At 52.1% G+C, this 27,269-nt stretch overlaps 2 protein-coding genes across 6 annotated transcripts in view; both read left to right on the plus strand.

Moving 5' to 3' along the window:
- The window catches only part of ANKS1A (ankyrin repeat and sterile alpha motif domain containing 1A), a 76,977-nt gene extending 70,657 nt beyond the window's left edge, over nt 1-6,320 (plus strand). For all 4 annotated transcript variants that reach the window (XM_062509699.1, XM_062509700.1, XM_062509701.1 and 1 more), the window contains 2 exons: nt 84-254; nt 1,420-6,320. In XM_062509699.1, coding sequence (XP_062365683.1) covers nt 84-254; nt 1,420-1,539 — 291 coding nt within the window. In that variant the 3' untranslated portion in view covers nt 1,540-6,320. The remainder of the gene's footprint in view (nt 1-83; nt 255-1,419) is intronic.
- Nucleotides 6,321-22,198: 15,878 nt separating this feature from the next.
- SCUBE3 (signal peptide, CUB domain and EGF like domain containing 3) overlaps nt 22,199-27,269 on the plus strand; it is a 28,947-nt gene continuing 23,876 nt past the window's right edge. For both annotated transcript variants that reach the window (XM_062509436.1, XM_062509437.1), the window contains exon 1: nt 22,199-22,283. In XM_062509436.1, coding sequence (XP_062365420.1) covers nt 22,199-22,283 — 85 coding nt within the window. The remainder of the gene's footprint in view (nt 22,284-27,269) is intronic.

Below are 27,269 nucleotides of genomic sequence, written 5' to 3' on the forward strand. Positions count from 1 at the left end.
TGACCCCAGAGCAGTTTCTGAGCACAAGGGGAACTGTGCACAGGGTGATCTGACAGCTTTGCATTCTCTGTGTTCTCTCAAAGAACCTGACGTACGAGATCATCCTCACGTTGGGGCAGGCATTCGAGGTCGCCTACCAGCTCGCCCTGCAAGCCCAGAGGGCAAAGCCTCTGGGTGCTGGAGCAGGAGAAATGATTGAAACAAAATCTTCCAAACCGGTGCCTAAACCACGAGCAGGCATGAGGAAATCTGCGGTACGTGGGTGCAGGCAGGAGTGACTGCTGGGCTGAGCTGGGGGTTGTTGTGGGCAGCACACCCCTACACCTCCCCTGGGTGGTGGGGGAACCCAGACATGGTCCAGGTGCCTGTCTTGCTGCTGGCACTGCAGGTCTGTGCCTGCTGTCAGTTCTGCTGCAGGGATGGGGCTTCTCCTGGTAGCAGGAGAGCAGGCAGAGGTGGGATGGGGCTTCAGTGCCCTGCTGGGTCCAGCACAATCTTCCATGTGCAAACCCTGCAGAGCTGCAGTGAGATACATAGGTGAGCTGCAGTATGGGATTCCCCATAGCCAAACCCAGCCAAGACTGGAGCTGCTGAGGAGCAGGGACTGCTGCACAAGCCACTGCCTTCCTTTAATGTCTCCTTTTGTCTGTGTTCTGCTTGCTCCCCCCGCTCAGGTGCCGCTCCCTCCCGACACCCGCTGTTGTTACTGTCACACCTGTACAACACACCGCCCCTCCTACCTGCCGCTGCAGTCTGTTAGTCCTGGAGCGAAGGTCTTTACCCTTCTTCCTGCCATCCTCCTTTCCGAACTGACCCGGGCTGCCTCCCCATTTCCTGTATCTCCTGCTGTGTCCCCGTGTCCTGCCTCACTGTTGTTCCTCCCCCTGCTCGTTCTGGCCCATGCCGTGGGTTCAGATGAACCCTGGGGATCTGCTGCTCCCACCTGCCCCTGCTGATGCATTGTGGCAGCTCTCAGCTGACCCCACCGCTCCTGCTGGGGTGGTAATAAGTTCCCCGTGGCACCCTGATTTAGCAGGACAAGAGGAAAGAGCCGTGCTTGGTCAGGAGGGTAGATCATGTGGGAGCTCACCTGCCAGGAGCTGTCTCCCTCTGTCCCATTTCTGTAGCGCTCCATTTTTCATGCTTGTTTGAGATGAGCAAAGCTGTCGCTGATGGTGACAGGGACTCACAGCCTAATGCAGGGAGTCATCTTGGGGTGCTGGGTTGAGACTGACGTGGCCAGAAATGTTTTAGCTGTGAAGGACTCAAATGCCTTCCCAGCAAGAGCCGCTTCCTTGCACACGTGCATGGTTTTGGGACGGGCAATAGGCAGGCAGGCACTCTGTGCTTTGAGTCCCTGCTCATTCTGTCCCAGAAGTACGGCTGTCCTAAGATGCCCTTTCTCTCCTTATTTTCTAGCTGGATCCGCCTGAAGTGGACCAAGATTCCCAGTCTCATGCCAGTGTCTCCTGGGTCGTGGACCCCAAGCAGGACTCCAAGCGGACCCTCAGCACTAAGTATGAGACCACTATCTTCTAAAGCAAGCGCCCGCGTCCGCCCCGTCTAACCGTGCCTTTGCGATCTGATCTGTCTGCTCTTCTAAACTCCCTCTTCCTCCGGCTGCTCGCCCTGAGCCCGCCTAGGCACCGCATCCAAGGCAGCAGCACTCAGGAGACTGTAGACTTAAACGGCTTTTGTACCTGATCCTGCTGAACACTGTGAATCTCCTTTCTCGGAAACGAGGGTAGCGCGCTGTAGCTGCCCGTGAGGCGGGAGGAGCAGAGAGGGCAGGCTGCCAGTCGGAGATGTGGATCCAGGAAAGCCGCCCTCTGTTTTCACGTCTTCCCCCCTCGCTCTGGCACTGTGAATCCCTGGGGCAATGTGATGCTCCCCAGGCCTTTTTTTTTTTTTTTTTCTATCTCACCTTGTCCTTGGACTGATGGAGACCTCTTGTCTCTACGGTGCACACACTCCCTCCTCCTAGATCCTCCTCTTCCTGACTGAGCCACGGCTGTGTACTGTTCAGTGAACTCACCTCTCCTTCCCTGCCAGTCGAACCGACACTAACCACTGTGATGCTCTCTGCAAATAACACACAGCACTTCCATTTCCTCACGGCCGCCCTTGCCCACAGTCTCCCTCCTCAAAGGCCAGTGCAGAACTTGTTCTGGGTGGTGGGGGAGCATTGGTTTGGGTTGGGTGTGATCGTTCCCACTGTGAGCTCTGTCCCCTCGGACATGAGGAGGCAGTTGGTTGCATGCATTTCAGTCCCTTGTAGGTTTTTCTTCCCCTCATAGTCCTTGTGTTTACACTCACCAGACTTCTCATGAGTGCTGGTATAGTTCTCATGTGGCAGCCTGTGGTTAAGCTTCCAAAGGCACATGTTGTTGTTAGCCCTAGCCTGGGGAGGGGAGGTGTCAGCTGGACACCACAAGCAGCATCAGCAGGGAGAGGTCAGGGAGCAGCCCTGGGTTATTTGCCCCTGGTGTTAGGGCCTAGCAGCAGCTTGTCTGATTTTAGCTGTGGCTTTGGAGCTGCTGCCTCAGATCTTCCATTTCCCCTCACCTGCGGTGAAATCTGATGTTTTAAAGTCCTTATTCAGCTCTTTCTCAGGAATGAGTTTGATCTCCCAAGTAATTTGCAACTTAATGGCAAACTGACCTCAGACTGAGGGCTCAGCTAGTGGGAACCCAGTGAGAGGACTAAAAGTGTTGTCTTAAATCAAAAAAAAAAAAAAAAGGGAAAGCTCAGTGTAGTGCATACATTTCATATGCCACAGAGCCCCCTGACACAGAGCATCACCCACGTCCTGCAGGGCCACCCTGCCAGCCCAGGCCTTGTCCTCTGGGAGGTTAGGTTTGGGTTCCATCAGCACTTTTCCAAGCTGTAAGAGTGCCCTGAAGGTTTCTGTGTCCCTTTAAGAGAAACTCAGTCTCTGGTGTGGGTGGCAGAGCAGTTTCTATATGTAGGTGTTCACCACCCAGCTGCCACAAGTCCGCCCAGTGTCAGAGGGTCTGAGCTCTTCATCTCCCCTTGCTCTCAGCTGGGAAGGGCAGGTCCCTCCATGCCCCCTAAATCTGGGTCAGGAGAGCATGTGCCTTCCTGAAGGTGACCAAACCCAGCAGGGATCACAGGCAGCCCTGCCCAAACCACGCCACTGCCGCTCTGTGTCCGTAGCCCTGGCGGTTTTTGTGTCCCTAGCTCCGGGCCATTCGCCTCACCTTTCCCAGCACCTGTTTTTGTATGGCTTGGAAATTCATTCCGTTATCTTCCTTTCTGTTTGCCTCTGCGAAGCTGAGCTCCGGGCAGCCGTCTCCTACCACGGGATGTAGTAGCAGGGCAGAGACCTGGGATGCAGTGGCCTCCTGACATGAAGATCATCTCCCTCTGGCATGGGTGGCTGCCTCGGAGTGGGTGCGTGGCTGCTCGGTGAGGGCTCCCAGAGCAGAGGGGGAAGGGACCCATCCTCCGCCGAGGAAAGCTGCTCTCTCCATTCCTAGAGAAGGAAAACTCGAGACTCAGAGGCCAAGAGCGATGTCGCCTTTTCTAGTTTGAGACAAAACATCTTTGGACCTGTTTCTTTTTTTAACGAAGTGACACAGAGCAAATCCGGTTCACGGTTTCAATGCAGTGCTGCAGATTTTTCGTGAGAAAAGAAAAAAACACAAATTTTTATTTACTGAGAATCCCGCAGTCCGGTGAGGAGCACGATAGAAAGTCTTAGCAGGGGTGTGGTGTGCGCATTTCTGACGGTACTTACTCTGCTTCAGCTCTGGGTGAACAGGAGAGAATGCCAAATTCTTGGAGATTGCTTCCCTCCGTGTGAGAACCTGGTGGGGTAAGTCTGTATCCTGTTCTGCAAGCCACTCCGTGCTTTTGTAGCAAATGGAAGCAGCTTGAGGAAAAGAATCTGCGAAAGATCTTTCACCCCAGAGCAGCTGTGGCCAATATCCCCCATGGTACAAATCTTCCTTATCCCCCAAACTGTCGTGTTGCAATACTTGACATTTCTATGGCAAGGAACCCGTTTCTTCCCGTTTCCGCACTGAATTCCTGGGGACGACTCCCTGCTCCAGCCTCTGTGCACGTGTCTTGTTTTTAAATGCAGTTATGCCCTGAAGGGTTGGGGTTTTTTTAAGTATATTCAATTGTGATTTAGCACTTTTTTGATACTAGCTCATTATTTAATTAGTGCAACCGTTTCAGAAGATGAACAAATAAGGAGTTAAATTTTGGGCATTACACTGAAACAGTCCATCCCCAAGGACAAACCACATCAGCCTGAGGGTGGCTTGGCCCCATCTGAGCCCAGTGTCCCCAAAGACACCGCCTCAAAGGTGCTGTGTGCTTGCTTTTATTCCGACTTACAGAGTGTTTCACAGTGGTTTGGGCTGTGACTGACGTGTTTTCAGACTGTTCCCCTCTTGGGGAGAATGTTCAAATGGTTGTGATTTGAATTCTTCAGATGCAAAATGTAGCGCAGCGCATCCGTCGTGTTCTCATCAGGCTGTGTCAGGGCAGTGGGACCTGCTGCCACATGGGAACGCTGTGCCCGAGTAATTCCTGTTTAACTCCAGTTGCTGCTGTATGTCAGGATTTCCTTTATTCTCTCTCACCAGTGAGGCTGGGAGAGAAGTGAACCATAATCCCAAGGGCACAGACCTGTAAAGGATTGGGAAGGGGGAGTGGACATTTTGGGTTAAGTCGATGAATTTAGGAAACCTAACATTCCTTGTTATGCACATGTTGCAATTCATACTGGTGTAAGTGTAAATATGTGGTGTGTTGCCAACAAGTCTTTGGTGAGATTGCAAATTGAACCTCTGCTTGGGAGGAGGGCCACCTTTCCTTTCTGACACGTGAGCTTTTTTTGGAGGTTGGCTTGGAGGTGGTGTGGTGATGAAGACTCCAATCTTCAGGCACTGGGCTCGGTGACCCTGGTGGTCCATTCCAGCCCCACGTGTAAACCTGTGGTTGTCTTTAGTGATCCATTCTTTAGCCAGATACTCCCTTTCTCACCTCACAGACAGAGCAGTTGTTTTGGCAGTTCAGTGTGGTGGGGTCTCTCGAGGGACTCGGTGCTGGAGACTGACCCTGGGCCGTGCCACTTGCTGGCTCCTGGCCACCTTCACCCACCCACTGTGCAGTATTCAGGCTCTTCCTCCCTGCAGGGTTTTGTGCTATCTGGAGGAAAGTGCCCCAAATTTCTGGTGCTGAACATGACATTGCATCCAACTGCATCTGCTGAATTACCTGCCTGGGAGGAGCTGGGGCTGCCCTGGGCCTTGTTCCTCTCTTTAATGACAGATTGTGTTTCACAGACTTTGGTTTGTGGGCTGAGCCCTCACTCACGTCCGGCAGACGAAGTTGCCGAGTTTTGTCTTTCTTTTTATAGGAGGGGATGATTTTTTTTTCAAATTGAAGATGCTTTATCCTTTTTTTTTTTTATTTTGTGTTTACAAAGAAGAAAAAAAAAACAGCGCTAACCTTAGCTGTTCAGCTGACTTTAACCTTGCTTTGGGATTGTTCTTTTTTGAAGAAATTATGCAACTTTTTTGGGATACACGCCTTTCCCCCCTCCCAGGGAGAAGATACAGCACCTTCCAGGCTGTACCTGTAGTGAAGTCCGTACCTTCAGGAGGCTGCTGAGACACAGAACAGATGCCAAAAAGCCCCGAACACGTCCCGTTCTGTGTGCAGCTGAGGTGGAGCCAACGCTTTAATGCTCCTTCCACCCACCTCAGAAGTTTCCAGCAGCAGCAGCAGCATTTCCCCAGCTCTGCTCAGATCCCTATTTTGGAGCTGGCACAACACTCACAATGCTGTCGTGTTGCAAACGTCTCCCTTTTAGATCTCACATTGGTATTACCTTAAATTTGTTTTTCCCCCGAAAGAAAAGTGTCTGTGCTGTTCTCGCTAAGTCAACCCAGCTCAGACATTTTTCTTATCCACTGAAGAATAACCTGGGATTCCCTGACAGGGCAGAGACAGTTGAGTTCAGTTTGCAATGTGGACATTTTTGCTAATTGTGATGTATGGCAGTGGGGCTGATTTGTAATACAAATGTTATTTAATCTGTCTGTATTTTGATACTTGAATTTCCTTTTATTTCCTGTATATACAATTGTTAATCTGTTCAAATTTGTCTGAATTTTAAACATCTTGTGGTACCAAACATAACCAATCTGTGCAACAACATAGACTGACCTCACTACAACAAGGCGAGATTGTAAATATTCCTGGGCTTCCAGCAGTCGTTTTGTTGTTTTCATAATTGTACAACTTAGAACAGACCGAATTAATAAACAACCTTAGACACACGTGTGTGCTGTTGTGTGTGGCCCCAGTGTTGTGCCCAAGTCCTCCTGGGGGTCTGTGTCAAAGCAGGGCACTGGCTGGTGGGGTTTGGGAGCTTTGAATGAAGCTGCTCTTTCTGCAATCAGTCATAATGACCCAAACATTGAATATTATTATTTTGAGACTAATTTATGCATAAAATTACATCCAAATGTTAAAGACAGCACAAGGTTCTGCAACCATTGTGTGCTCTACATGTGATGGAGGGTTAGAAAAGCTCATTTTTACCCCCACTAATGTACATCTGCAAGGGCTGTGTCCCTGGGGGCTGTCATGTACTGGGGATAGCCACTGAAATCCCTTTTTGCAGCATGGCAGCGAGTGGTTCCTGTGACACCAGCACCCATTTGGGCAGCCATAGTTCAGAACATTTACCCAGCAAAGACCTGGGGCTTGCCAGGAACTAGGACATTTCAGTATGTAAAATTAGAGCAAGAAATCCAGACATTTAAATACAGGTTAAAGTTCAGATTTTCATGTCAAGTAAAATCTGGCTGATGTGAAATGCTAAATACACCAGGGATTGCTAAATTTATACCGTATGTTCCATTTCTAATAACAAGGCAAGTCAGGTTTTCAGGCTGACATGAAATACACTGAGCTGGTTTAATGGTTTGAAACACCATGAGGTTTTATCCCTCGCAGCCACAGTCCTGGCTGGGACTGACACCTCAGCAGAGGTTACAGGCCCCAGGCAGAATGAACACCTCGAGTTAAAAAGGCTGATCTGCACTGCAGTTCAATGAGCTCCACAGCCCCCTGCCTTCCCCACCAAATAGTGACAGGTTTTTGAGAAAAAAAAGAGAGCTACTTTTTCTAGTTGAGAGGTTTATTCAGATCCTGATATGCCAAGGGTCACCTCCTGCTGGCCTCAGTGGAGTTGTCGGATGGATTTTTACAAGCTGAGGAAAGATCCGTGAAACTGGATGAGAATGGATTCCACCCCTGCCTGGTACGTGGAGAATGTGATCAGAAATAATCCAGCTTGCAGCTGGGAGAAGTATCTTCCTGAGAATTCCCAAACTCTTGCCTGTTGTAGATCGCACTTCCAAACCTGCACCCAACTTTCAGCAGCTCCTCCTGAATGGAACCAAGGCTTTGGGAAATCTTTTTTGAAAATATTGTCCATTGAGAAAAATTAAAAGGTTGAGGAGAGAAAGAATCCACTGCCCTGTAGGGAGGAAAAGTATGAAAACAAAAAATAATTGGTCAATCAGCAGAAATCTCCTGTGAGAGAAGCTTCCTCAGGCAGCCAGGAGTGGATTAGGGACAGCCCTATTGCAGGAGGATGCTGTAAGAACCAGGAATGCTCTGGAGGGATGCAGATAAACCAGCATCCAGCAGGAACCCAGGTGACACTGTGGCACCTGAGAGCACTCCAGGATCAGGTGTACTCACCTTGCTTTCTCTTTGTCAAACATCCAATTTCTTTCACACAGGAAAAAGCCACATCAGTGACTTAAGGTGGGGAGGGGACAGAGTCTGGCCAGATCCTTCTACAGAAGTTGTAGAGACAGCACAGCTGTTTATTTGTGTGTCTTTATGAAAAAAAGCTGTGAAGTATTCGAGCCCTTCTCCTACCTCGGGGAATAATTCCCTTTGCCCAGGCTCCCAGCAGAGCAGATCCATGGATCCTTGGTTTACTGGGAGGTGAGACCTGGCTCTGCTGTGCTGCTCTGACTGTGGGGTGGGGGCTGCTGTCAAGGGGCTGCTGCTCAGCCTCTCTGGGCTGATCCAGGGGAGCAGACAAACACACAAGATGTTTGCAGGACCAGCCTGGTCATGCTCAGCCAGCAAGAAGCAGGTCTGGGGCACTGCAGGCTGAGGGGATTTGTGTGTGTGGGAGGAACAGCAGGGAAGGGCAGGGAACTGCTTGCACTGACACACAGCATTCATGTCTCAGCACAGGGTTAGCTCCAGGGGCTGGTATCCACAGAATGTTACACTGGATAGAGGATTTCAGCCTCTTAAGAAGGACCTTTAATGAAGTCTGAGGAAGGAGACAGACAGCTATAGAGAAATCTCTGCAGCCTAGGAGGAAGGAAGTCTACATCAAATGCAGCTTCTCCTTTTTAAATAGGCCTCCTAAATGCATTCCCTCATTCCTCACAGGATCTGGGAATCCTTCAAACTTGTGAGAATTCCCAGTTCCTTCTGGGAAGGCTCTCAGCTCTGTTTTCTGCATGCAGGAGCATGAGATGTGCCAGTGACAGGCCTTGAGGGAGGGATTCACGAGGCCTCTGGCTCTTAGAGACATTTCTCTCATCTGCTACTGAGTAGGTGATGAAAGCATCAGTTTTGGAATACCCAGGGTCCATTTAGTGCTTTAGTAGCTCCTGCAGAAGGAGTAGTTCTCTCCCTTTCTCCCTGACTTCCTAGGCAGCTTTTCCAAGAGCTCCTGGAATTTCTTCCATTCATACTGGACATCGAGTGAGTGTAGAGGACCTGGATGGTGACATTCAGCAAGTCCATAACCCCAAAAATCTCATTGGGATGAGACAGTGAATTGAAGGTGCAATAAATGCTGTAAAGTGGGGCTGTTTTGCAATGCTGAGAAAGCTCATCAGATGCATCACTTACTCTGTCTTATCTGAGGGGTAAAAAGGGCACAGCACTCCTCAGAGAAACCCTCCCCACCTTCAGGAAGACCGACAGAATGTTTTTGTAGCTCGTGCTTGTTTCTGCAGTGACAGTGTCAGTCACTTACACAGCTCTTCAGCCAAGACACCAGCACCTCAGAGGAGAGCTCCTCTGCAGAGTCTGCTTTGTTCATGTCACAATCACAGCTTACACACCTGGAGCCTCTAAATCTTTCCGTATTAGTGACTCATACCTGACACTCATCAGATTTAAGAACTTCTTAGGAAATAATGAAGCAATGAATAAATAAAACAGGCTCCAACTCTTTTTTTTTTTCCAGGAGCCATCTTATTTTCTTGGTACTTCTATAGTCAGACCCAAACCCACCTCCATCCCCATTCTCACACATTTTTTTGCTACGAGACAGAGAAAAGCCAAGCCTGAATCTATCTATATCTATATCATATTTATATTTATATTTATATTTATATTTATATTTATATTTATATTTATATTTATATTTATATTTATATTTATATTTATATTTATATTTATATTTATATTTATATTTATATTTATTTATATTTACGCAGACCTGTGTGGGAGAAGCCGACCCCTGGCAGTCCAAAGTCGCTGTCAGGACAATTTAATGCACAATGGTCAGTGTGGAAATGTCACCAGTGACTGCTCAGAGCTGGTTCCAGGAGGGAACTGGTGCAGGCCTGGCTGCAGAAAAGCAGGATAAAAGTAAGGGAAGGAACGCGAACCACAGCCTCGAGAGGAAAAGGGGGTTAAAAGCATTTACTGAGCAGCTTTTGAGTGAGAACGTGCAGGTTTGTGTAAAGACAAATCACGTCTCCGGCTGTGGGCAGGGTGTGAGGGGGGAAACCCGTCTCCCTCTCGTCCCCGGCGCGGGGCTGACCCCTAGTGCCGGCCTCATTGAATTATCACCGGGCACCGAGCGAAGTAACCCCGGGCACCGAGCGAAGTAACCCGGGGCACTGCTCTCGGCCTCTGCCCTCGCCCCGGGATCCATCGCCCACCCCCAAAGCCGCCTTCGGGCCCGGCGGGCCGGGACTCCCCTCAACCGCGCCCCCCTGCCCCGCGAATGGGCCGCGCCAGGCGCCGTGCCGACGCGGCGCTGCGGGGCGCTCCCATTACAGGCGGGGGGGTGGGGGGGGGAGCGAGGGGGGCGACGGCCGCGGTGTGAGGCGGGTCCCGGCTCCGTGCCGAGGGACGGGGCGGCCGCGGCGGCGACACCGCGGGCAACCCGGGGTGTGCCATCCCATCCCAGCCCTGCCATCCCATCCCGGGTGTGCCATCCCATCCCGGGTGTGCCATCCCATCCTGGGTGTGCCATCCCATCCTGGGTGTGCCATCCCATCCCGGGTTGTGCCATCCCATCCCAGCCCTGCCATCCCATCCCGGGTGTGCCATCCCATCCTGGGTGTGCCATCCCACCCCGGCCCTGCCATCCCATCCCGGGTGTGCCATCCCATCCCAGCCCTGCCATCCCATCCCAGCCCTGCCATCCCATCCCGGGTGTGCCATCCCATCCCGGGTGTGCCATCCCATCCCAGCCCTGCCATCCCATCCCGGGTGTGCCATCCTATCCTGGGGTGTGCCATCCCATCCCGGGTGTGCCATCCCATCCTGGGGTGTGCCATCCCATCCTGGGTGTGCCATCCCATCCTGGGGTGTGCCATCCCATCCTGGGTTGTGCCATCCCAATGCAGCCCTGCCATCTCATCCCGACCCTGTCATCCCATCCCAGCCCTGCCATCCCATCCCGGGTGTGCCATCCCATCCCAGCCCTGCCATCCCATCCCAGCCCTGCCATCCCATCCCGGGTGTGCCATCCCATCCCGGCCCTGCCATCCCATCCCGGGTTGTGCCATCCCAATGCAGCCCTGCCATCTCATCCCGACCCTGTCATCCCATCCCAGCCCTGCCATCCCATCCTGGGTGTGCCATCCCATCCTGGGTGTGCCATCCCATCCCGGCCCTGCCATCCCATCCTGGGTGTGCCATCCCATCCCGGGTGTGCCATCCCATCCCGGGTGTGCCATCCCATCTGGGGTGTGCCATCCCATCCCGGGTGTGCCATCCCATCCTGGGTGTGCCATCCCATCCCGGGTGTGCCATCCCATCCCGGGTGTGCCATCCCATCCCAGCCCTGCCATCCTATCCCGGGTGTGCCATCCTATCCTGGGGTGTGCCATCCCATCCTGGGTGTGCCATCCCATCCCGGCCCTGCCATCCCATCCCGGCCCTGCCATCCCATCCCGGGAGCTGCCGCAGGGTCTGGCTGCAGGGATGGTGGCCTGGAGCTGTTGGGTAGCAGCAGTGGGAGCTGCAGGGAGAGCTGCTCACCGTGCAGCCACCACAGCATCCTTCCTCCTGCCTCATTCCTCTGAGTTTGTCCCTTTTCCTTTCCAGAGGAAGGACTTCCAGTCACCTGCTGTAACCTCTCCTGCACTTCTCTGGGATTTGGGTTAAACCTTCCAAAGGGCAAACCCGCAAACCCTGCGATGAGGATCCTTGTGTGCCAATAAACAATTTTCCCTTTTTCTCCCTCCCAGCATTTTTCCCCCTTCTTAATTTATTTCCTCAGCATCCATGACAGCTGTCAGCCTGCACCTGTGGCACTGAGGGATTACTCAGGGCCACAGGGCAGGGGATGGGGATGGGGATGGGGATGGGGATGGGGATGGGGATGGGGATGGGCCAGCTGCTCAGAACCATGGGGACAGTTTATGAGTGGGCAAGCAGCTGAGTGTGAGAAACAAAACCAGTAAAGCTCATCATGAGACCTTCCTGGCCCAAATCCCACCCAGGAATTTCTCTCAGTGCTCCTTGTGCAGCCTTGTGCAGTGCCAGACCCAGCTCCTGCCCCTTTCTGATCCTTAGCTTTGCATGAGGAAGCTGAGGATGGGGAAATGGCATTTATAGAGAATAGAACAGCGCAGCTCCTGAAGGGGCTGCAGTTGACTTTTGTCTCTGTTTCAGAGCAGGGCCCGCTTCTTCCAGCCTGTAAGTCCTGATCCCAGAGGAGGCAATTGTAAGTATTTAAATATATATGCATTTGCCCTGCATTAATTTCCTTTCCCAAGTGACTGGTGACATGAAGGATTGTAATAGCAGAATGTATTTTTAATGCATTTCCTGTAGATTTCTGCAAGGCAATCTAATTCCTGAGTGGGTTTAACTTGCCGCAAAGGCAGAGGACTTCAGGAGCACTGGTAATAGGGCTGGGTGGGTTCTTTTAATCTACTGTTTTAATGAGCTCCATCCATCTCTCTGATTAGATTAATCTCATTCATTTTAGCCAAGTCATCTAGATGAAATCCCGACAGAGGAAATTGGGATTTTGAGTCTTTCAGGGTGAGTGCTTAGAGTGTTAGGCAGCAAAGTCCATAGGGAGATTTCCAATTGGCCCTTTTATCACCTCAGAAGTTTGCAACCCTGGTGATCACATGGGAAAAGGACCATTTAGGCTGCGAATCTGCCTCATGGATGAGGGGCTGTGGAGAGCCCAGCAGGTCTCCTCTGCCCTGCTTGGGCAAGTTCCCTAAGAAATTAAACCCAGCCTGGTGCAGAGGGCTCAGCTTTCCAAGAAGGCTTCCGTTCTCCTGGCAGAGCAGAGAGATTCCATGGCTGGACCTTCCTCACCTGTGGAATGGCCACACTTTTCCAGCAGCACCGTCATGACCGTGCTGGGTGCGGCGAGGGAGAGAGCCTGCCAGTGCAAACAGGAATACCTTCCCCATGGAAGGGGAAATGGATTTTTTGTTTAAAAGATGGCAATATTTTTCCAAGCCTGATGAATATGAAAGTCCCCATTTAAAGGAGTCGAACCAGCGGAGAAACTGGTCACTGTTTGCATGCCCACGCGCCGACAGAGGAGGTGAAAGCAAACTTCCTGGTGTGTCCCGATCCAAATCACCTGGGAGTGAGGCACCGTGCCCCGAGCTGTGAGCTGCCGTGATGAGCAGCCGCAGAAGGTTCTCTGTGTAAAAGCAAACCCCGTCCCAACAGGAGAGGCAAAGCCCCGGTGGTGTCACAGCCCTCACTTCCAAAATGGGAGGGAATTTGGAGCCCAGCAGCCTCATCTGTGGCTCTTGGAAGTTGGCCTTACAGGAGGAAGGTAATGGGGGTGGAGGGCAGAAAACATTAGCAGGTGTTTTGGGAGGGTGTGGAGGGGAGAACAGGGGAAGACTGGAGTTTTCCTCTGCCCAGTCAGCCAGGAAAGCTATTTTTGCAGGAGCTCCTGGGCACCAGACAAGGTTTGGATTGTTCCCGTGTTGGATGCTGGTGCAAATACATGGGCAGACAGCTGGATCCTGAGGAGCTCCCAGTGTCCCAGCAAGCATGTGAAGGGGTATTTTACACCTTGTCCAGGTGAGAGGATGTATTGGCGTTGGGTTTGCCGTAATCCCTGATTTTGGTTTGGGAGTCCTCTGCAGAAGTGAGCACCTGCTGCAGTGCTGCTCTGGCATGGGCATGAAAGGTGTGTATGTGCCCATAACACACCGCATGCTTCACCAGCAGCTGTGGTACCTGTCAATTCCCTACTCCTCAGGTGGGGCATGACCTTTCCTGTGACACATCCCACACACATGAGCTGGCTGTTGCCCCCTCAGTCACACTGGCCATGTCTGAGCTATGGGGAGCAGCCCCTTGGAGCAACCCACCCCTTGTCTTGTCCAGCCTCCTGTGGGCAGTGCCCAGTCTCAGGGTGTCCCAGACCAATCTGTCATCTGTGTGTTTAGGGGATGGGATGGGTAAACTGAGGCTTGGAGGAGTTTGGTTCATGCTCACATGGGCAGCTTGGCCACAGCCCAGGCATTGTGACTGAGAGTTGTGCATGGAGCTGGGGAGATGCTTCTCATGCCATCTCACCCCACTGGACACCTCCACACCTAAAACTGGGTTTGGGCTCCCGTGCAAAGCACTTGGTTGCTGCTGGTGCCGCTGGCTCTGTATAATCTTTGTATTTGCTGACTTGACTTAATTGTGTCTCGGTGGAGAGTTTGGCTCTGGGGAAGCTGGGAAGCTGGAGGTACAGGGAGGACTAAACCACACACAGAGCTCGGGGAGGGATTGTGATCCAAAAAAAAAAAAAAAAGTTCAAAGGTGTTCTTGCCTTAATGCGGTTTATCTAGATTGCTTTATGCTCATTAATCTGGATTAACACAAATTCTCTTGGAATGGCTGGCTGGGGAAGGGTTTGCTCAGCTATTCTGACAAGGACAGACCTTTCAAAAAGTAAAAAGTTTGAACTGGGAAAAAAAAGCCAGGTCCTGTCTGGCATGAGTGCATGGAAGCCTTGTGAGCAGAACAAGGTTGTTTCATCCCTGCTGCCCACATCCAAGTGTCCCTGGCACCCGCAGACACTAATGACTGATCAACTTCCCCCACTACCATGGAGGATTAATCCCCCCTGTTCTTCCTGGGGTGATGTGAGCCCCTTTTCTGGCTGGCATGCTACAGTGGATAGTACAATTAGTTAGTGAACTTCAAGGTAAATGGGAGGTCAAACCCAGATTTGAATGTGATGGTGGGTGTGAGCATGACCCAGGGAGCCATGTGATGTGGGCAACGTCCTGGAGAGGCGGGTGATCACCCTGTCCTCTCCTTTCCCCAGGGCTGGGATTAGGAGAGATTTTACAGCTGAGTGATCAGCCTCATGGTGAGGTTTGGTTCACAGTGGCTCAGCCCCCATCCCCTTATCAAGGAAACTTCTAGGACTTTTATGGCCAGCCTGTGCATCAGCAGTACATTTCATTCCTGTGGGGGACCTGTCCCAGGGAGGCACCACCCCTTTGCATCCATAGAGACTTCCCACCTTGAGAACAGGCAGAGAAACACCCAGTGTGAAACCTGGAACTTGTGGAGATGGATGACAAAGCCCAGTGCTTTGGAGGGGGTTATCTAATGCTTGAACCTACACCTGTGATCTGGATGTACTTTCTTGCTCTTCAAAAGACTTCTCGTGCAGCCTTGGGCAGGTCCTTGCACCAGATGCCACCTTTTTCCACCAGCTGCCTGTGATCAGGATTGCTTGAGTGCCACAGGGCTGGAGACCTCTCGGGGACCAATGGATCAACTCCACGAAGGGCCCAGCTCCATCTCTCAGCAGCCAGGAGCAGCAGCAGGCAAGCAAAGCATTCCTGCAGAGCTGGAATGGGAGTTTTAAGCAGGACCTGGGGCCTGCCCCAAACCCAGGGGACTCCCTCCTCTCCCTGCCCGTGCAAACACCAGATTAACAATTTATTTGACATGTTGTGGCTGGTTAGTTCTTCACCCGCTCCCCTGATCAGAGGGAATAAGTGTTGCAGTGTGCAATAATGTTCATTTCAGGTGAGGGTAAATATAGAAAGGAAAACCTGCTGAGAGCAAGCCATTTATTCCTGCGTTTGGAAGCCTCCGCTCATAAACAGTCAGTCATGCCCATTTGGAAAATCCCAGTGTGGTTTTCTTGGCCATCCTAGAAGAACATTTACTTTCCTGTAGGTTAAAGAAGTCCGTTTTAAATAAAAAAAAAATAATGTAATCTCACTTCCAGCTGCCCTCGGGCATTTAGGGCTTGTTGACACACTAAGGCCGCTCTGTTCTCATGCAAAAGTGGTCTGATGCAGGAATTAGGAAGGAGATCCTGCAGGGCTTCCCCAGCAGGTTGGGCTGTCAGCCCCTTGTTCTTTGAGTTCTCCTTGTTCCCCTCGGGATTTTATCACATTTTAGCCACGTGTAGGATTAAAACTCCCCAGCTTTTGGGGGTTTGGTGTGTGGATTCAGGGAGGTACTGGGGGTGCCCTGAAAGCCCCATGCACAGGGAGGCTGGGGCAGAGGGATGAGCTCATGCTGGGCCAGAAAACCTCTGAGGGTTTTTGGGAGAGCGTGCCAAAGGCAACACGACAGTGAGGGCTGCAGGAGCATCCTTCAAACACTCCAGCAGCCATGGTCAGCCAAGGTGACCTGCTGCAGCACAGGAAAGACACCCCAAAGCAGGGCTGTGGGAGGAGGCTGAGGAAGGTGGGGAGCCCCTGGCACAGCCAAGCTCTGCCTCTCCCCTCTATCCCGAAAATGTCCCTGAGGAGCCGTGCGGGAGAGCGAAGCGGCCGGTTGGAGTTGGACGCCTGCCCCCTCCGGCTCCGCGGCTGGCACCAGCCAGCTGCCCCCTCTGGAGTGTTCTGCAGTCAGTAAGGGTCTCTCCGTGTTTTCTGACAGCCTCTGGATTTGGCTCGGGTTTTGCCTTGGTTTCCAAAGGCAAGAGGCAGTTAAGTCTCTTGGAAGAATGAATTAATTAGCAAATGCCTTTGGTCAGGTCAGTGCCCTGAGCAGTGTGCCCCTGTCTCTGCACCAGGTACAGGCTCAGAGAGGCTGCTCTTACCCTGCCATATTTCCAGAGCTCTACATGCATCGTCTAATAAAAAAGAAAGGGAAAAAGCCTCCCCCGGAACGCAGTATTGACTTTAGTGGTGGCATTTGTGTAAGCAACAAAATATTGACGCAGTTGGCTGGGGTCTGGCCGGGGCTTCTGGAAATAAACTGCTGCCTTGTTAAATTGTAGATGGAAATGCAAGTGGGAAAATGACTGACATCTTACACAAGGCGGGCAAATAAAACCACTGCTTTACTACGGCGTGAAAAAACTCAGGAATTAATAGGTCTCCTTCTGCTCCAGGGTTTTGGATTTATCCCCAAGTGAGATCCATAAACTATTTTAAGGAGAGAAGTGCTACTTTTAAACATGTGTGTCTGGGTCCTGGAGTTCCCGTGGTGTCACAGTTAACCCCTGCCTTGTCACAGCTGTGGGCAGCAGAGCAGCCTCCCACAGCCCCTCTTCCTGAAGGCACGGCTCTTGCCAATGCACAAACACATCAGCACCTGATAAAGGATGAGGTTACTTTCAAAGGATGTTTTCCTACATGTGTTCCCACAGCTTTTGTCAGAAGTGTGTTTCAGACCTCGACCTGGACTCAGAGCTTGATTTTACTAGCGTGGGACATAAAAATGTATTTTAAAAAACACACCTGCTCCAAAGCTGTGTCTGACTCAAATGTGACCCAGCACACCCTAAAAGGCTCCTTTTAACTTCAGTAGCTGAAGACCTTTTATCATCTTCTATGGGAAATGTGATTAACAGAGTTGTAGAGAGTGATGCATCACTTTCCTTTCTACCCAAAGCCCCTTCCTTCTCCACCCACATCCTGATGATCTCCCAGCTGACGTACATGTGCTCGTGGAAAAGCAGGATGAGATAAAACTGTCTCCCAGTGGCACAGGGTCCGACTCACCAGCAGCAGCGACACCAGTGTAATTATACATGCTCCAGTCCAATCTCCCAGTAATTATTCTGGAATAAAAGCCTGCCTATTTCTGTAAGACCTTATGTCACTTGGAAAGCTGTTATAAATTCAGCTGGAAAAAGGGACCCTTATTCTGGGATAAGTGTGGTTAGTGGTTAACTGGGAACAGGGCTATTCCTGGTGTTGCCATCGACCTTCCCGGTGACGCCAGGGTAAGTCACTTCACCTCAGTGTGTGTCACCTTCTCCTGCTGCAGACTGGGAATTACAAACAAGGGCTTTTGCAGGTAGTGTTTTGGGAAGCCCCATGACTCTGGAAAAAAGGTGTCACAAGGTGCCAGGGAGTTATTTAGTGGGACCTGGTGCTTTTTTACCCACCTTGGAGGTATCTGGATCAAACTGTAGGCTGGGGAAATGAGGGACGAATGTTGGGGACCAGTTGAGCCGTGTGAGCCTGGGCTGTTGGCGTGTTACTGGGAATACTGTGTTTTCCTCTAGGTTTTTAAAAATAGTCTATTCTGTTCCAAGTTGTAGACCACAGCCCTCGCTGGGGCATTGAAATGTCTGGGCTGCTGTTTTCTCGAGCCAGCACCTTCCAGTGTTCAGGGTCGGGATGAGGTGCCAGCATCCATCTCCCCAACTGTTGGGTCCAGCAAAGAGGGGGAGTCCTGCCCTGGACTGGCAGCACTGACCCTCTGGTTCTCCTGGACTGGAGGGAAAGGGAAATCTGGTTCCCTCTTCTGCCTGCAGTATCCCTGCCTGGTTCAATAGCTGCTTCTGCAAGCCCTAAGGGCCTCGGGGACTTTTGCTTCTCAGCAGCTTCTTGTGCAGCCTCAGAAACTGCTTTTGGCTCAGCATCACACAAGCACACACAGCTGAAGATGCAGCTCCTTCCTAGCACATGGCATTAAATCCATGCTAGAGATGGGGAGAATCCTCTCGGAGGCTTTTATCATTTGCACAGACAGCGCAGGCTGGCTCACAGCCAGAACCCATCTGCTTGCCGAAGCGGGTGCTGCCCACGGAGCAGCAGGACCAAGGTGCAGATGCCAAGAGGTGAAGGCAGAGCCTGCCCTTGCGCGTTCCCACGGCCTCCGTCCCTGCGCAAGCACCGGAGTGGGGCTCACTGCCGCTCGGAATTGGGCTGGAGCCAAGGAGGCAGAGGGGAAAAAGCCTTTTACAGTCCATTAGTGCTCCCCAGAGCCGTTCAGCCCCTCTCGTCGTAAAAGTGGTGGAAGCCACAGAAACATTACGGCTGGTCTGCAGAAGATGCTGGTCTGCAGAAGATGCCTGCCCACCTCCCGGCTCCATGTCCCTTCCCGGGGGCTTTGCCAAAGCCGCTGGCCCTCAGGGCAGCTCCGGCTGCTGGAATTCCCTCTGGGAACGAGCTGGCAAGGGCTGGTTCCCTGTCCATCCCGAGCTCCCCCCAGGCAAAATGTACATGGGAGGGTTCCAAGTGCAAATGTGTGTGTGCTAATGGGAACTGAATTGCCTCTTGCCCCGCAGCCTTACAGCTTGAGGAAAACAAGGCAGGGGCTAGGAATGACCTCATATCGCCTCCCAGGGAATGTTTTGCCAGATGAAGGGGGGAGAGGCAGCATCAAGACAGCACAATGTATGTATCTCTCTCCCTGTGTAAACATCTCTGTAGCTGCAGAAACCTCTTAAAACCCCGAATGAGAGGAGAACAGCTGCTTTGATCTGTGGATGTGGTTGTTGTTTTCTGAGTGCAGATCCGTTCTTTTTTTAATTTTGCTTCAAATTAAAAAAACGCCTGTTGTGATCTTTTGCTTTTATTTCTTGGCGAGGGACCGGAGAGCGGTGCAGTAAATTTTCATGACTCCCCATGTAACCGTTTCAGCATGGCTGACAATTCCTCGCCGGCTCTTCAGCGCCACAGCACAATGGGCCGAATCTTCTGGCCCTACATGAAGCCAAAGCAAATGGATTTTGCCCAGAAGTGCACGACGGGGAGTGGAGGCAGCAGGGAGGAGAGTCCTGCCACCTCCTTCCCTGCCACACACGCACGCACACACACAAGGCTCTGGCTGGCAGGGTTGTCCCAATGCCTGTGGAGGGTTTTGGAGACAGCTCCCGGGCACGGATCCATGCCAGCCCTATGTGGCAGCAACAGGAGCTGGTGAGGAGCCACTGTGCCGAAGCGCTGGGCTGTCCTGCAGGTGATTTCAGTGTGATTCGTGGCTCTCCCTCCCGACTCCCTGTGTGACGTCGGGAATCCCCATCTGCCCAACTTCTCCCTTGGGGGACAGCCCTGTTCTTGGAGGGGCACCAAGTCATGCACAGCCCTGGCACCACCAGTGGCCCTTTGGCCACTTGACCAGGAAGCGTGCTTTGGGATGAAAGCAGGATTACGTAGCTTTTTTTGGGAATTCCTGGACATCAGCAGTTGGCTCCAACCCCACTGCCTCACTGTGGTACCTGGTAACCCCGTTGGAGGAGTGAGACATGGGGTCAGCCCCTTGGGTCCTGTGCCATGACCCACTCCCCAGCAGTGCAAGGCACTGGGAATAACTGGGTTTAACTGGGAATACTTGGCCGGAGACCTGTCTGTGCTGAGGCACGGGCGCGAGCGAGGAGTTTGTTCATTCCCCCATGCTGTCACGTGGCTGCTCGGTGTTTTGGCGTTTTAATTACACACGGTCCTGTGTATTTAAGGCTGGTTTATGGGTGTTTATACTAATGCGTAAACCTGCAATTTAGAAGCTCAGTTATAAATCAACATTGCTGAAGGTCTTGTCCCTCGTGCCGTGAGATCGGTCTCCAGATTTAGAAGATAGGTTAGAGGGGAAAAAAGGAGGACTGTTTAGTTTTCCTCTGGTTATGATGATAAAGGATCACAGGATGGGGTGCGAGGTGTGGTGCCTGGGCACAGAGATCTGTCAGCGTAACCCAGAGCAGAGTTTCCATTTTGACTCTGCTCTTATGAGTCTCTGCCATAAGAGGCTTATGTTTCTGCAGCAAATTCCAGCCCAGAAAGAAAAGCAGTGCCACAGCAGCTGATCTGATACTCACATGAGCGTGGTGGCACCCCACTAGTGATGTCTTCAGATCAGGATGTGGGATGTAGTGACCAGAGCCCCATCCCACTCAACACCTCAGGGGAGGAGCTTTTGTACCCAGGAGCTCCTGGCACAGACTGGAGTTGGCTTCCTAAAGCAGCATTGCCCAGTGGGATGGCACATTCCCACTGGTAGGTCGTGGTCCTCTCCCAACAGATCCTTAAGGACAACACCTCCACATTCATATTTTTATGTGCAACATTTTTTTACAGCTTTACGAATCATTAATGTACCTTAGTCTCTTATCAACTGGCGTGAAGCCTGGCTGTCCCAGGAATGGGTTTGGGTTACTGGTGTGCTCCTGCAAACACCCTCCCAAAGGGAAGGTCCCTGTGTCATGAGGGCAGTTTTTGTAGGGAAAGACCCAGGGACCCTTCAGCATCCTCCTGTCTGGCTGTGGTCCCTCCTCTCCTTCGTGGGTGCCTTGGCTTATCTGGACATTCCCCACTGCCTCCAGCCCCCTTTGTTGTATCTTTAGGAGTTACTAGAACAAAGGGGGGTTTGGGAGGGTGTAGAGGCAACACAGTGGGCTAGGAAGGAGCCCATGGGCAAGATGACCCTGTGGACAGGATGACCACTGAGGCTCTTGGACCTCCTGTCCCTGGACAGGTGAAATCACTGCACACCTTCCTCCCGATTCTGCTCCTGGCTCCAGCCTTATCTCCCGCTGCAGTTTCCTGGCTGGCGATGCCTCTCCTGGCTCAGGGATCAGCAACACCCTGGAAGAGAGATGGTGCCAGCAGCTGCCAGCACAAGGATGGTCACAGGCTGGAGCAGGGTCCCCCCTGCCTCCCTGGAGTGCTCCCAGCTCCAGGGGGCAGGGCTGTGAGAAGGTTCCACAAGCAAACAAAAAAACTGAATATTTCAGAAAGGTCTTTTTCTTCCCCCTCTAGCCTTATTTCCAGTCCTCCTCACACCTCTCAGGGCAGCCAGCAGAGCTGCTCTCCGGCCCTGTCTCCCTGCCCGGCACCCCCAGACGCTCCCGCAGCCACCAAGCCCATCCAGGTTGTGCCATCTGCAAACTCTTGGGCTTTTTTCATTATAGATATTTTTTTCCTTGTCCTTTTCCTTTCCAACCCTTGCCTTTTCCCATGCCGTACGCCTCCCCCTGGCCCCCCTCCCTTTGCCACCACCCCAAGCCCTCGGCCGGCCGAGGGGCTGCGAGGTGCGGGGTGGGTCTGGGGGTTGCGGGGGGCTTTGCATTGATGCATTGATCGCCCATGGTCTCCGCCTGACCTCCCTGCTCCCAGGGAAGCAGTCTCCATGGCTACTGGCCCTTCTCCTTCAGCGCAGACTGTAAATTCCTGCAGGCAAAGCCCAGCCTTGGGGGTGCGAGGGGGGGAGCCGTGAAGGAGTAACCAAAGCCAAATAGAAAGAAAGAAAGAAAGGCTGGGAGAGAGAAAAAGGGCGTTGCTTGGATGGGGCTCTCCTTTCCACTCCCCTTTCCCAGGTCCCCAGCACCAGGGCAAGGCGCCTGCTTCCCCCCTCCAGCACTGCTGCTCCTGCTCCTGCTGCTGCTGCTCTTGCAAAACTGGAATTGGCTGGGATTATTTAAGGGAAAGAAAAAAAAAAGGAGGAGAAAGGATCAGAGCAGCCGCCAGAGAGAGGGCGATAGAGTCCACTTTCCTCCAACTGCCCTGGGTCTCCCTCCCTCGCTCTCTCCTCCTCAGCAACACCAAGAGCCCCAAACTGAACCCAGAGCAGCTTTTTCCATCAGTTCAGTTCCCTTCCCTCTCTCTGTCTCACACACGACAAGGAGAGAGCCCCTTCCTCCCCTTGATTTTCCTTCGCATGCTCAGCCCCTTGTTTCCTTTAAAGCACTAGAAATCCCCCTTCTTGCCCCCGCTCCTCCCTGCAGACTGGGATTGCAATGGGAGCTTTGCAGATTGCTGGATTTTCCATCCTTTTCTTTCTCCTCCACTCTGGAAACACGCTGGCAAATAAAGCCAGTCAAGGTAAGAGAAAATCTTCCCTGCTCGAAGGTTTGCTGTTTGATGTGTGGATTGGGCAGCCGGATCTCCTCGTTAGAGCTGGGGTTTAAGTGCAGGCTGGAGAAGGCAGCAGCAATAACAACAAACAGTGGAGGGGATTTTAAATGTCGCTTGCAGATATTCTCGCCTACTGCCTTGGAACTAGGGTTGGGTTTGTAAACTCCTTAATGAGTTGCGTTTCTTAGACTTTAGGTTTTTTGTTGTTGTTGTTTGGACTCTTTATCTCAAGGCAAGGGCTGCAGGGGCAGAAAATTAGGGTGGGCAAACAAGTCTGTATCCATCACAGGCAAAATGTGGCTGTTTGGAGGGGCTTGGGGGGCTATTCTGGTTTTGTGTCTGTGAAACGGGGCTAGCACGGCAGCAATGTGGGCGAGGAGGCTGCTCCGGGCTGGGTCGGAGGGCAGGGATGGCGGAGCGGGCGTTGATAACACCAGGAGGCTGCATCTGTGCTCGGGGACTTCACATCGGCACGGGGAAATCTCGGATGTTGGCTGCAGGGTTGTGGGCAGCAGGAAGCTTCGGGTAGCTGAGCATAGCTAAGCGTGAAAATTAAGGGAGCTCTTCCCCTGTCTCGTGGAAAGAGAGATATGTCCCATCCTTATCAACTTCGGGGTTTTCTGTTTCACAACTCCCGTATTGAGCCAGAGCCTCCCTTTTGCCAGACGTACACACGGAGCTTTATGTATGGTCTATCTATACCTTCTTCGCTTTTCTATAGCACCTCTATATTTAGCCCAGATTTTTTCTCTACACGCGCGCGGGAGTGCGTGCGCCCACACGAGCACACACAGCCCTATACATGATCCTCTTGGCTGTCTCAAAGGGGGTTTTTCTCCTTAATTCACCACTATCTGTACAGCCCGTGGGGTTTTCTCTCTTTCTTTCCATAGCATGAAAGGTTTCTCCAGCCCGGCTCTGGCTGTGCTGTTGTGGCAGCTGCACGTTTGTGCGTACGGTGAGATTAAATAGCGTGTGAATGAAATCTCGGAGCGCAGGATATAATGAAAGATCTCTTGTAGGAGGATTCCAGCCACGCGCATGGTCGCCCGAGCCCTGTCACCGACAAAGTTAGAAGGAATTTCAAGGCTATTGTCTTATCTGGCTCAAAGTGTTTCTAAAACAATAGGCGACTTCTCCGGAGGGCAGCCTGGGCAAGCAGGAGAGATTTTCCAGGGCAAAGGTTTGGTGAGAAGGCGTCCAGCTTCACGTAAAGCTTTATGATTTAGGCGCAGAAAGGAATGCTTAGGTTTTTATCCCCCCTCAAATTATCTTGAGTGTATGCATTGCTTTCATTTCTTATCATAATATTTATTTATTAAGGCCTTTTGGTTTCCAGTTCCATTTAAGCCTGAGCCAGAATTGCATTAAAACAGCAAAGTGAAATTCCATCGTGCAGAGACTTGACAGATCCCTTCAGGGAAGGAGAGGGGTGGAGTGGGGGTGGAGAGAGGTGAGCTCAGTCCTGTGCTGGGGTACATCGCCCGCCGTGCGCCCGGGACAGCGCTGGCTCCTCCGGGTGTCCGGCCGCTCACCGGCCTGGGGGGCTGTGCTGGAGAACTGATCCCTGAGGCTGCAGCTGAGGGGTTCTGTGGGCTGGGGGGGGGGGAAGTGTCTGCAGACATGCAAAGGTTGGTGCCTATAGGGCTGAAACGACCTATAGGGCAGGGTGGTATAGACCAGCCTGGTGCTGGTCCTTTTTGATGCCTCACAGGCATCATTAGGGCATCACTGACGGCAGGTACAGCATGTGCCTTTCCTCAGAACCTGCTGTCTCCTGGGTTTTCTGACTGTCACTGAGCTCTTTGAACCCACTCTGTGTGTCTGGGACATGTGTTAGCAGGATGTTTCTCAAAAGCATCAGTTGTGTGTGCCAGGTGACACCCCAAGGATGGGGCACACATCACCCCAAAACCTTTGTCCTTTTGAGGGACAGCCACCCTTGCCAGGTGACTGTCATGGGCTGGGAAGGGCTCCTCTCCCATCAGATGGGGTTGTCTTGATGGGATAACCTTGTGTGGTGGGTCAGGCTTGCTGGGTTATTTCTTGTACTGAATTACCCCAGAAAGTTTAGTCTGTGTGGGAAGAAGGATTTAGAGAGCTGTCTGCTGAGCCTGGAGGGTGTCTGCCAGTGGACCTGGATGGCTGTGGAGTCAGCTTAGGACTAGGCAAGCTTTCAACAGGAGAACTGACAATGTAAATCTAAATAACCATAGGGAGGCTGCTGACATGCATTCACATCAGGGATGGACTCTCTCCCTGTGGTCCCCAGGCCAAGCTGCCCACATGTTGCTGTGCCCACCACTCCTCTGAGTTTTGGATAATGTCACCCTCAGTCCCAACCTCTTGTCTGTCAGTCCATCTCACAGCCTTCCAGACAGAAGAGTTTGTCCTGAGCTCCTGCTCTCAGTGGAGCAGGGCCCTTACCTGCTGTCTGCCAGCATCAGTCCCTCCCTGCAGGCTGGGAGGACAGAGCCCAGGGCCTGGCAGCTCTGCACCATCCTCAGGCAGTGCCAGCCCCTCTGGCAGCACCCTCATCACTGGGAACACATCCCAGGATTTGTCACTTCTCCCTACAACTACTTACACATCCCCTCAGATGATGCTGAGGTGTGGAGCCAGGACAGAGAGGCAGCATCTCCCTGGGAGAGCCCAGCACCCCAGTTTGCAGCCCCTGGCATTCCCACGACCCCAGTTCAGGGTCCTGGGTGGGCTGACAGCCTCAGCCCAGCCCACTGGGCATTGATGGTTCATGGGTGACACCAGCCCTCCTGGCTGGTGCTGTGTGGCTGCCCAGAGCCACAGCCACTGTCCCACAGGAGGGGCTGGTGTGGTGGCATGCACCTGCAAAGCCTACACCACCAGGGATTCTTTTTCTGTAGTTTTTTAAGGAGTCTAAAATTTTCCAATTGCAGTCTGGAGATGCTGTTTGATTCCCCTCCCATTGCCTCCAAACCTCCTCCCCCTTGGCCTCTGCCTTCCTACCTCTCCAGCATTCACAGTGTGCGACTGTTGTGCCTGTCCCCTCCACCCCGCTGAAATATGAAATGTAAAACTGTAAACATTTCACATACACAGTTCAAAGGAGATCTTTGACTGAGGGCGTCTAACGTGCCTGTACCAAGATTAAAAAAAAGGGGAGGGGGTGGGTAGGAAGGAGGGAAGAAGAATTTTTTTGTAACTGCCAACTGGAGTATAAATATTCAGACACCTTGAGTCTTCCAGTGCCGATGTATTGCTCTCTCCAAACTGCTCAGGAGCTGGGGGTTCTTTTCTTTTTTTTTTTTTTTTTTAACCAGAGTACTCCATTTAGGAAAAAAGTATGCGTGATTGACTTTAACCTTCACTTTCAAAATTCTAAGTTCCTTGAGAGGCTTTAGGAGAAGCCTGGGATGGCAAATAAAGTTTGCTCTGTCTGGCAGCACTGGAGGATGCCCAGCTGTGTTTTGGAGAGGCTGCGTCCCTGCTGGAGATCTTGAGATTGTTGCTCCCGGAGCAAAAAAACAAACACATTTTTTAAGGCAAGGCTGGGTCAGTCCGATAAGCCAAAGGAACAACAGCAATGACAATTCCATGGGGAGATGAACACGCTGCTGGCGTGGAGCATCAAACCCTCTGTGAGGAAGTGGTGATGGAATTGGGTTGAAGTGACCAGGGTTGGCACAAGGAGGTGGGATGGAGGTGGAGGGAACACTTCCTATCCAGGGGATGGTGGTGGAACTGGGATCCATCAGGATGACCTGGTCTGCTGCAGAGGATGGACAGCTCAACCTGGCTCTGCCCTCAATGGGAGCAGGAAGCATAAGTGAGGAGGATTAAAAAGCCCTTTTCTGTGTCACTGACAACTTTGGGGAAGCAAAACCCATGGTGAGGGTTACAGAATGGGGTCTGGGTGTTGGACAGTAGGGTCACCAGTGTGGGAATGGCCCCAGGTCCTCGCTGTGACTTGTGGTTCCTCCTCCTTCTGTACTCCATTATTCCACAGGGCCAAGCAATGGGGCTGCATCTCCTGTGTCCCACCTGCTTTGGGGAAAGCTGGGTGGATGTGCAGGGTGCTGGGCTGGTTTGGGGGTCTCCATTGCATGGTGAGATGCAGACATCCCCTCTGAGCCATCCTGAGCACAGGTACCTGCCCAGGGAGCACTGTCACCCCTATACTGGCAGCAAAACATCACCCAGCACCTGAGTCAGGATCTCTGAGTGGAGTTGACACTTTAGCCAGTTTACAGAAGGCTGCCCTGCAGAGCATCCTCCTCCCCTCTCCTGGCCCATATCCCCTCTCAGGGGCTGCCACTGCTCATGGCCATGCTCTGAGCCCGTCCAGCTGTGGCGCAGCACGAGTGGCCCTTGTGAGCTCCCTGGACGAACAAATGATTAATAAACTGCACCACAGTGTCTGAGGTGGTTATTAATACCCTGGTAAAAGGAGCTACTGAAGTTATAAAGCTTTAATTTGGCATTAAGGCAGAGTGGAAACTCCGCGTGTCTGCCAACAGCTACACACACATCCCCATACAGACAGGCTGTTAATATATATGCCTATATAAAAACAAAGAATAAAATTAATTTGTAGAAAAAGCTGAAGCGCTTGCAGGAGAGGGGGAAAAGGATAGTGGGTTTGTTTGTTTAGGATTTTTCAGACCAGTTTTTGCTGTCCTGCCTCACCCCCCTCCTCAAATTTATTACGACTTTTGGCCTAAGGCTAAAACCATCTTTTATTTTAATTTTTTTTTTTTTAAAACAAAATCAGGAAGTGAGGAAAGAGCTTCAATCCAGGCTCTAAAAATATACGATCTGTTGCTGTATCCCCCTGCTCGCTGTCGGGTGTGATGCCGCAGGGCACAGAAGTGATGGCCGGGTGCCCGTGGGCTCTGCCACCACCCTCGGTCAAAGCCCTCGGGCTCCCGGTGGGTGCGCGCCGGTCCCGGGGAGGTGGCGGTCCCCCCGCTTTTG

This window comes from Cinclus cinclus, chromosome 27, assembly GCF_963662255.1.
Source record: "Cinclus cinclus chromosome 27, bCinCin1.1, whole genome shotgun sequence".
NCBI classification, from domain to species: Eukaryota; Metazoa; Chordata; class Aves; order Passeriformes; family Cinclidae; genus Cinclus; species Cinclus cinclus.